At 30.5% G+C, this 10,931-nt stretch overlaps 1 protein-coding gene across 3 annotated transcripts in view; it reads left to right on the top strand.

Moving 5' to 3' along the window:
• The window catches only part of LOC111625576 (inhibitor of growth protein 5-like), a 16,356-nt gene extending 6,184 nt beyond the window's left edge, over nt 1–10,172 (top strand). For 2 of the 3 annotated variants that reach the window (XM_023368756.1, XM_023368755.1), the window contains 6 exons: nt 2,354–2,425; nt 6,039–6,205; nt 6,285–6,390; nt 6,473–6,590; nt 8,013–8,154; nt 8,231–10,164. In XM_023368756.1, the coding sequence (XP_023224524.1) occupies nt 2,354–2,425; nt 6,039–6,205; nt 6,285–6,390; nt 6,473–6,590; nt 8,013–8,154; nt 8,231–8,332 (707 nt within the window). In that variant the 3' untranslated portion in view covers nt 8,333–10,164. Of the gene's footprint in view, nt 1–2,105; nt 2,236–2,353; nt 2,426–6,038; nt 6,206–6,284; nt 6,391–6,472; nt 6,591–8,012; nt 8,155–8,230 lie in introns of those variants that run through there. The other variant, XM_023368754.1, reaches the window with a different exon arrangement.
• The last annotated feature ends 759 nt before the right edge of the window (nt 10,173–10,931 follow it).

Here is a 10,931-nt window from a genome sequence, read left to right as displayed (position 1 = left end):
CCCACTCTCTACCTTTGCTATTATACTCTCACCTTTCGAAAAGAAAAACAGACGCAAAACTTAACGAGTGCCTACCCGACAGTCTCGCGAATACATAAAAGAATTATTTTGTCAGAAAAATAAAAGGCTGGAATTACAAGGGAGAGTTTCAAAGTTCGGAGGAATACTATCCGATCGGTATATACCGGCTTGAGCGTCGATGTTGACGTTTCTCACATTCCGAAAAGTTTCGAATTGTTTCCTGAAGACATGGGAAGACCAATTGGTATTCATTATTTTACATCGCTTCTTCTTGTGTTTGTTCTGTGAGGTGTTCATTATCCGATCATGTGTTCGTTGTCCGAACATAAAAATCTTTCGCGAAAGTGTTCGTTATCCGATCTGTTCGTTAACTGATCACCCACTGTATATATTATCTGGGCAAGTATTCCATTAAAATACTATCAAAATATTCAAATCTGTCATTGAATTTGGGCAATCCTAGCCAGATCATTGTAAATTGATTTGTAATAATTTATTGATTAATAAATAAACTTTAGTTAAAGCTAGACTACTTTACTCAAAAGTGATGGGGCTGTTGTTACCCACGTTGGAAGGAAATTATCAACAGAAAGTTAGCGAAAAAATTGACTTGAAGATAATGATAGTGGTAATAACAAAAAAAAAAAACAGAAGTGAGAAAGGATACGTGCTTTCAGTTTTGATAGAAACGGTTGATGATGATTCACTTGGTAGGGATGAAATGCCATTGTGGGTTAATATAATCAAAGCATATTTTAACTTATTATTTAGAGGCAGGAGCTGGAATTCTAAAAGTCAGATTTATTTATGTGATAATTCCTAAAAATAATGGTGTCTGAACCAGTTAAGAAAATTATAAGATTAAAGTAATATTTACCAGCTTCTATTATGTTATTTTACTTTGATCTTATGCTACACTTTCACAATTGGTAGATTTTCAATAGTCTAATATAGATCAAATTTAATTTGTTGGTTATCCTATTACTGTCATCTTAACGTCATCATCCTATTAATGTAAGGAATTTGAATGCAGTTTTAATATGGAATTTGAAATTCTCACCACAATCTCATATTTATATTAGTTCATAGTTTTAATAGCTGTGAAGATCAGTTCATTTGCCTGATTTATATTTATAATAGTTTTAATGACAACAGATTATAAGATTAGAGTGATGTTTATCTAATTTTCACCATTTTATAATATGATTTCAAACAATACTTTCACAATTAATAGATTTTTCAGTAATCAAATTTAGAGTAAACATAAATTTGACCAGATGAACATTCAATAAAGTGTCAACTTGCCTCTGTAAATGGTTTCAAGTTTGATGTAGTTTTTATAATTTTTTACAAGTAATACCATTTGGAGCATTATTCTTATCCTTCACCCACTACAAGTCAAATCTGTTTGTAATGAATATATTTGATATTGTATACATTTAGGCATTGTTCTACCAGTTAATATTCCTTTGCCGGTCATATCGCATTAATTGGTGCATATCAAGGAACAGTGTGATACTAGCGCACACTGGTAGAGTAGGAAACTAATTTCCATGATCTACTGTAGCTTGTACACTAAATTTTGTTCGTAGCTTGCTTTGATATTTATTTATAAAACAAAATGTCGGATGATTTTGTGCTTCGTCCTGTAAGCAAGTTATTTATGTATATACAAAATTAATGCCACTCTGAATCGTTGATTTTATTTATTTTGATGAGCAAAGGAAATTTATTGTGTGTGATAAAGAATGAAATGCTCTATATCCCTGGATGCAGACACTGACAAAACAAGAAATTATTGGCTTGCAAATGAGTCATCTGCTAGACTTATTTGTTTTATTCTGCTTTTTTTTATTTATTTAAATTTCTACATAATTATTGTTTTATCACTTTTATCTTTTATTCATTTTTAATTTTTAAAAATCTAATAATTTGAAAGCTGTTCGATTTATGTAACAGCTGTTAATGTTTATCAAATTCACTTAAAGCTGTTAACGTTTAGCTCTTATTCGAATTTTGTTTCGAGGCAAATCTGACTGCAAATTCCAGTAGCGTCTATCCAATATATTTTTATTTTAGCTTCTAAAAATTATTAGGTGTTTTGTTTTTTGTATTTTTTTCTGTATTAAATGAGAATGGATCTGTTTCAGTCTGTAATGAAGTTTGCTAATAACTCTTGGTTTTTTAATTATCGAGTCCTTATATACTTAAAAGGTATGGATTAAATAATTTCGTTCTATTATTAAGATTTTTTTTTTTTTAATGGTAATATGTGATATTTGCGTAGCTAAATGTTGAAATTAATATTTATTTAATTGTTTTTATTTTGTAGGTTTGGAAACTTTACCTTCAGAACTTCAAAGAAATTTTACTCTAATGAGAGATCTCGATTCAAGAGCCCAAGGTCGGTACATTTAATGATTTATATTTTTTTACGCGATGAAAAAAATAGGTCACTCACGCGCAACCTTGAATAGCAACAGAAAGGTCCTTGTTTGAGGTCAAAATAATGTAATTACAATGTGCATTTTGTTGTTATTTTTTCATCTTTTTGGCACACGTCATAGCAATGTAACAGTCTGTAAAAAGTTTTATTTTTATATTTAAATACAATCGGAATTCGATTATTTTTGTTCCGTGTTCATCACTATTTGTAAATATTCGATTTTCGGAACGTCACACTGATGAAGATCATTAAAAGTGATCAAAAATATTAAATTTTTTCTGTTGAATAAATCTTTTTGTTGCTTTCAAGGTTGTGTGTGATTGGGTGATACAGTGTATCAATTACTTCATGAACTAAGAATAGAAGGAGAATTATTTCATATGCACTATATTATTTATCAAATTGATTTGTATATTTTATAATATTCTGTTAGCTCTTGTATCACAGTTAACTCTGTCTATAATTTGAAAATAACAAGTGATGAAATGTTTAAAGTTTGAGCAGTCTAAAAATGTAATGAGATAAAATATTTTTGAGAGAGAGCAATAACAAGACTTAAGTTTGTCTTGTTATCAAATTGGTAACGAATGCATTAAAATTTACAAACAAACATAACAAAAAATCATACATCTGTTGCCAATCTAGTGATGAGACAATCAAAGTCCAAAAAATTATCAAATTTTCATATTTAATTAAATGATTGATTAAATTTAACAAGATATGGCAGCTTAACTACCTATCTCTAGTTCAGATTACTTAATTTATCGTAATAATTAATTAGCTTGGTAACATTCTGTTTGTATCATTTGATCTGTTTAGCATTTCTGGCTTTAAGTTTTAACTTCATATCATAACAATAAAATAAAATATTTACGATATATACGCAATTAATTTTATAATATTTTTTGTGCTACTTATTCAATGTTTTATATGGGGTAATTGCATATCTTTTGTTTATACGAAAGACAATCAGTTTAGACAGACTTTTTTACAGATTCTCCTTGTAATGGAAATGATACATTAAATAAATACTTTGATAAGTCTAATATAATCATTGTGGCATAAATTATTTTATTGAAACATACCCTTGTCTTGTACATTTGAAAGGCTTTTTAAGGCCTGTTATTTTTATGATTTTTATTTAAATTAGATCATGTTTAATTGATTAAAAAATATATATTATTAATATATGTGAGATGCCAATGGGGGAGAGAAAGGGGATGTTAAATTGAAATCTTGTCAAGATCAACAAGGGGTGTGAGCTTAGTGTGGATGTTGTTGTCAACACTGAGACAGGTAGGTCACTTTTACATTTAATCTGTTTATTTGAATAATACATTATGCTCATACAATTCCGGTCAAGAGCTTTTACTCGAAGACAGAAAACAAAAAATGGAAAGTTCAGTCTGTAATTCGCCATAGTTGGCTATCCGAGAGCAGAATGGCAGTCCAACAGCAATCTGATGATCCTGTGGAAGACTAATCAGATATGGTTATCAGCAGAATGAAGTCAAAGACGAGCAGGCCACCAACAACAGAGGAAAAACAGGAAGTGCACAAGAGAATTGATTCTCCTTTGTCTTTGAAATTCAGGATTTCTATAATTACCTCTAAAGAATCACTGATTTTAAGAGTTGTGCATAATAATGGATGCTACTCTTATTTAACTTGAATAACATTATCTAGCACATATTCTGATAATGATAATCTTTCTAGCTATCTCTAATCTGTGTTCTCCAATTTTTGTTTCATGATGTCCATGTAGAACGTGACATTGTTTTTTTATAATTTAATCAATAGTTTATAAGGATCTTATAAATATTTTGTATGTGTTCATTGGTATTGGCTTCTACTTATTTAGATAGCTAGATTCTAGGAGAGATTGACTCTTTATTGGATATATTGAATAAAAAATAGAGCTTTTCTTTAATAACCAAAATGTCCTTTATTCAACAGTTTCTTACATTTGCCAAAATGCATTATAAATACAGTGTTCCTCATTACTTTGAATAGAAATACATTGTCACTACACCATAAGGATTACATTTGTTAAACTCATTAAATTTAAACAAAGCTATAAAGTAACATATAAAATCCTAAAATATAAATTTGTAATGATATAATCTGAAAAGGGAGACATATTATAAATGTTCATAACATTTGTTATAAAGTTTTGTATTATTTAAAACCTATTTACAATTGAAACATTATTCTTCAATTGGCACTGGAAACAAAGTTGCCATTTAACTGTACAATTAACATTCTTTAAATTCACTAAATTTAAACATACCTGTAAAGTAATATATATGATCTTAAAATATAAACTTATTATCTGAAAACTTTTTCAGTTAAGACATTACAATTTTATCCTCCATATATCTCACTCAAATCATAATACTGTTGCTTAACAACCTATATTTACATAATGTTTTACCCATACATATTCTACATACATATATAGCTATATGCTCTCTTTCTTAATCTTATTTTGCTTATGTAAACATTTATTTTTGCATGTAAAAGGGATCTAATAAACAACGTTGATCCTGTCACTTACATTCTTTTCTTTTTCCTTTTGGTTTATTATTATTTATTAATTTTACAGAGCTTTTATTTATTCAAATCACAATGAACAGGTTTAGAATTATTTAAGTTTTCTAAGTTTATAATTTTACACTTATAAAAGTTTCTTATTAAATTATTAATTTATATTAATACTAATATCATCAAAAAGTTCCCAGAAATGTTTAGGACAATGCAACACATCAACCAAATAGATAATAACTTTTGCAGCATGTAGCAGCACTCTTTGGAAGGTATTATTGGACATATATCTGTGATAGGCGGCAGAGAAATTTGCAGAGGATTCGTTATTGCTTTCAAAAGTGGATATTAGCAGCAGAATGTCACTTCGGGAACAGCCACTAACATCAGATTTTGTGTTTTACCAAACAAGATATTGGCAGAAATATTAAACGTGTTCAATGAGGCATATGGTGACAAAAAAAACTGGAGTTTACAACCGGCATAATCACTTCTGTGAAGGGCAGGAACATAAAGGGTTGCAACAGTTACCCTGCAACAAGTGGAGAAAAATGTTTCTAGAGATACTCAAGGACAATACTTTGAAGAAGGATGTCAGAAAGAAAAATATTTATAACTTTTCGATGTCACTGGTATTTTTATCATTAACAAGTACAAATTTAGTATTAATGATAAAAATATCAGTACTTTATGTATTTAACTTATTAACTTTATATATTTTAATTTGTAAATATTAAACACAATATCCTGGATAACAAATTCCAATAAAAATCAGTTGTAGAATTAAAAATCCATCAAGAAAACAGAAAATTTAATAGGTTTTGAATTGCTTTGCACAATAATCTTCAGGTTAAAAAGAACATTAACCTGAAGACAGTCGCGCAAAGCAATTGAAAACATTTGTTTACTATTAAATTCTTCATTTTCTTGCCAGAGTTTTGATTTTGTGAGTGTTTTGTTTTTTTATTCAATTTGTAATTTCATTTTATACATTAATAACAATTAACATTTGTGTATTTGAAATTAGAAGAGCTAAAGACAATCGATCGTCTTGCCAGTGAATATCTTAAAAATGTTAGAAACATGACTTCAGAACAGAGAGCAGAAAATATGGAAAAGATTCAAAAAAAATTCAAGAAAGCACAAGATTATGGAGATGATAAAGTCCAGTTAGCAATGCAAACATATGAAATGGTATAAATATTCACACTTGATTATTATTGATTAAGTTCTTATTTGGGTTTTACTGTATTAAGATTTTTTTGACTTTTAGGTAGATAAACACATAAGAAGACTCGATGCTGATTTAGCTCGATTCGAAGCCGAACTTAAAGACAAGGCTCTCGGTATTCATTCCGATTCGGACAGCTCTCATAGAAGTAAGATTTTATAAATTTTGAGGTAATATTTACAAGCTCTGTGAGAAAATGATGTAATTTAAATGTTTTATTTGTAATTTAGAGAAAGGACGAAAAGCTGCAGATAAAAATGATAAGAAGAAAGGCCGCGGAAGGGGAGCTTCGGATGACGACGACGTTCCTAAGTCGGCGAGAAAGAAGTTCAAAGTTCAACCCATACAGTAAGTGAAATAAAAGCTTTCAATCATCTTATAATTTGATTTTCGTTATTCGTCCTTTTGAAGATAATAAAAAACATTCTAAATTAAGTTATAACTGTCAAGCTTCTCATTTATCTACTTCAATGCTCTATGCATTTTATTTCCTGACTGTTGTGTATAGGTAACAAGGAAAAGTATTGGAATTGTGTCAAATTTGACATTCCAAATTCTTTGCAAATCTCCATGTTTTGAGACTGTGTATGTGTGTATGTTGGCATCTATTTTATTTAATGTCTCAAGATGGGATAAAGATTAAGAAATAAAATTGGCATAATAGCTTGTATATAAGGAGCATTGATGCTATTAAATTTTGGTTGTTAAAGATCCAAGAGGGTGGGAAGATACGGGTATGTTACATTTCTTGTCTCGAGAGGGGCCTGACTTAATGAAAGTTTTACTCGTTATTAGCATTTAAAATTTTCATAAAACTTGTCACTACTATCAAAATTTATAATAATAATTAATAATATAAAAAGATTTTTATAACAATTTCTCATAACAGACAGCATCACATACAATTTTATTTATTAAAATTAATAATGTAGAAGTTATTAAAAAAACAAGAGCGAAAGAGATTATCATGTTTATATTCAAACATTTTATGTTTATGCTTCAAAAAACTATATTTAGATGCATTTTATGTTCACTTTACTGAAAAAATATTGAACTAATATTTATGAATATACTTCCTTTTTTAATAATTTCTATGATAGCTGCTGCTTTAGAAAAAAAATTTTACAGAAATAAAACTAATTATATAAAAATGTATTTACTTATCAAAATAACTTGATTGCATTATAAGATAGAACACTTCTTGCCAACTGTGTCACGGGTAATTGCTATTTATCAACTTCCTGTTCACTCTACTCAAACACTTGTTATACATCTTGTTCTGACTTTTTCCATATCGAGACAGCCGAGGGTTAAGCTATGTTTACACGGTGACAGCTGGTAAGTACAGAGTATAGAAATAGCCAGCAAAATGTTACAAGTTGAGCCAATTTTGAACTGTGCTGTTAACTGCCAGTTTTACCCAACAGTATACAATAAGACAAGTAAAAGTAGCAGGATCTGAAGTGGTTTGATGATAAATTGAGACTCACAAGTTGTCTGCATTGTATGCAGGTTTATGTTTTGTTGAAACACATAATATTGAGTCACCGGTGTATTTTACTTTTCCAAGACTTCAGATTTCTGGTAATATATTTAGTATTTTCTTTTAACTGTACTGTTTTGTTTATCTTTAAGAAGTCCACTTTATTCAAGTATTTCATATCTGTGAGGGAGGCCAATATAGCTTTGTATATACAATCTATTTCATATATAAACTACATTAATTACATGCAGATATAAATTTTATACCATAATATCTTTATTTTACAGGCAAGATATTTCTCCTTTGCCATCTCTAAGCATTACGCATCCTTCAGACGTTCTTGATATGCCAGTCGATCCAAATGAACCAACATATTGTCTGTGCCATCAAGTGTCATACGGAGAGATGATAGGCTGTGATAATCCAGATGTAAGTGTAATGGTCTTTATAAAACCTTTATAAGTTTTTAAATTAAATAAATAATAATAAAATTTAAATTTTTTAGTGCCCAATTGAATGGTTTCATTTTGCATGTGTCGGATTAACCAGCAAACCGAAAGGAAAATGGTACTGTCCAAAATGTTCTGCAGAAAGAAAAAAGAAATAATGAAACAGCCTTGCAGTTTTAACTATTTCATGTTCTTCAGTCACTCTGAGTTAATTTCGATATTTTCTTAAAAAATTCTTTTTTAATACATTTTAATTGCAAAATAATTTGAATTGTTATATTTATTTTATATGGAATAAATATGCAGAATTTCATTTTTTTGATATTTATTCCAAAGTTTTCCTAAAGTAAAGTCTGCAAATTTAGTATTTGCTTAAGCACTTTTGTAAGATTGACAGAACATCGCCTCTGTTAAAATTTACCCTGCCGTTTTCCTTCATTAGTTATGTAAATATACAGGATGATCAAATGAAAACGGAACTTACAAGAAGTAGCGTGAGGAGTTTGACGATACCGTGCAGCGGCTGCGCCAGCTTTTGGCATCGTCGGTTCTGTTTTGCAGAGTTACAAACTCACTGTGCTAATTCTCACAATTTCTACTTTCATTTGTATATGTATAAGTACATGAACATAATGAATGCGTAAGCACGATTTCTACGATTAGATTATTCGAATCGTGTCTAAAAGTTTGTAAATATTTTTGATAACTTTCATTTTGCATTATAATTATCTCATAGTCAAAATACATAAATTTGTAAAATCATAATGAAGATTATAGTGTATCGTGTAATCTGGATAGCAGGTATAATGAAGATTTTCATTCAAAAAAGAAAAAAAAAAGATATTTTAATGTTATAATTTTTATCTATGACTTGCACATATCAATACATGCTCCAATATAACAAAAAAATATATATATATTATCAGAACAATATTTTTAATCTTGTTGTAGATATGTAACACTTTGTCATTATCACGAAAGTGATGCTTTTTTCGGCATTTTTTGTGTTGTCTGTTGAAATTGTCAGTGAATAAATAGAAAATTTTCGTATTGTTTAAGAGTGTTTTAAAGAGTACAAATTATAGATTTAAAATTAGACATTGAATTATTACATTAACATGGAAAGTGATGATTTAAATTTTTTTTTGTGCACTAATTATTAATAAATAGTAATAAGAACTTTGTAAAAAAAAAAATAATTTTGTTATACTGTGTATGAGTTGGTTTTCTGCGGAGCCAAATTTTGTTGGGAAATAAATCAGAATTCTAAGCATGTTTATTGTACGAGTACACGGAAATGTAATCCGGACACTCAGATTTCTTGCGGACAGTTTAGTCGTAAGCGTTGTTTTCTCTGTCTCGCTCGTCTAACCCTTCCCATTGTATGTTTGCAAACAGCAAAACTAAAATTAATTATATCGATTCAGGTTAGAGCACTAGTGTATCCTAGAGTGCACTAACTGAATTGAAATGAAAGTTAGCGCTCATCGGGGTGATCTAAATCAACTCAATATGGAGTCATTCGTAACAGGCAGTAGTTTTAGGATTGTAAACAAAAATGGCTTAGTGTGCACCAGGTGCAATAGTGCTCAAATATAAACAAGACAGATGTGCAGATGTCTTTTGTGTAATTCAGCTTTTCTAAAAGCGAGAGAAGCTCCCATCCTGAATATCCGTTACAAGACACAGCTGCCTGCTCCGTGGAACTTGAATCAAATCCGAACTAGTCTAAAATATTCCATATATTTTTCGGGATGTCCGTCCAGATAGGTCTGGCCTCATCCTTCACTGCCTGGCCAAACCCATAACAGGCCCTCTTAGTGCCCGTAGAGCAGAAACAGTTAAAAAAAATAATAATAATAATTAGATATTAATTATTACATATTTTAGAGAAATCTAAAAATCCGGTTCTCAAAATCACAATAGCAACACTACTAATTATCTAGACATATTGAGCAGGAAGTTTTTTCTAACATACAACCTATTCATTTCATTTTGCCTCTGTTTTTGTTCAAAATTCTGTTTCTTAATGTCTGCTTTCTGTTATACAAGGGAGAGACAACGGCATCAATCTAACAATGTTTGACGAGAAGAGTGTCGGAGTACTGTATAAATTTCAAAACACAAATAAATGAATAAAATGATGGCTGAAGATAAGTGTGATATTTAAAAACCGATATTTCTGAGCTAAATATAACTAAATTATTGTACCATACACTTAACAGAAGTATTGGATGACGGCATATTGCTAAAAACTTGGCACCAGAGTAATAATTTCTGATCTGTAAATACTGACAGACAGTGGCCGAGTATTTAAGTGGCAGCCTTAACCACTGGAGAAACCAAGATTGAATCCGGACGAGCAACCCAGGAAACTTCTATTGGGTATATCAGGCCTTGTCCTCCACCACCCAACCGCTCCGCCGTGGACTAGACTTTTTAGGCTTGCAAGGCTCTCAATGCCCACAGGGCAGAACAACAAGGCCGGATTGCCGAGCGGTCAAGGTGGCAGCCTACCACTCGGGGACCTGGGATTGAATCTGGACAGGTTGAATAAACCCCAGAATTTTTTCGGGGAGTGGTTTGTCCAGATATGTCGGGCCCCGTCCCTCACCAACTGGTCGCTCCATTGTGGGCCTGGCCGTACCCATAATGGGCTTGCAAAAAGAGGTTCTCTTAGTGCCCACAGGGTGGAAAGAGTTAAAAATAAAAAAAAAGGCAGAACAACTTTAAAATATTTGAGGAAGTTAAGCCGTA

The sequence above is a fragment of the Centruroides sculpturatus genome, unplaced genomic scaffold (assembly GCF_000671375.1).
Source record: "Centruroides sculpturatus isolate CEXI.00-Female unplaced genomic scaffold, Cexi_2.0 scaffold389, whole genome shotgun sequence".
Taxonomy (NCBI): Eukaryota; Metazoa; Arthropoda; class Arachnida; order Scorpiones; family Buthidae; genus Centruroides; species Centruroides sculpturatus.
Note: the sequence above shows the minus strand (reverse complement) of the source record. Positions and strands in the feature narration are given on the sequence as shown.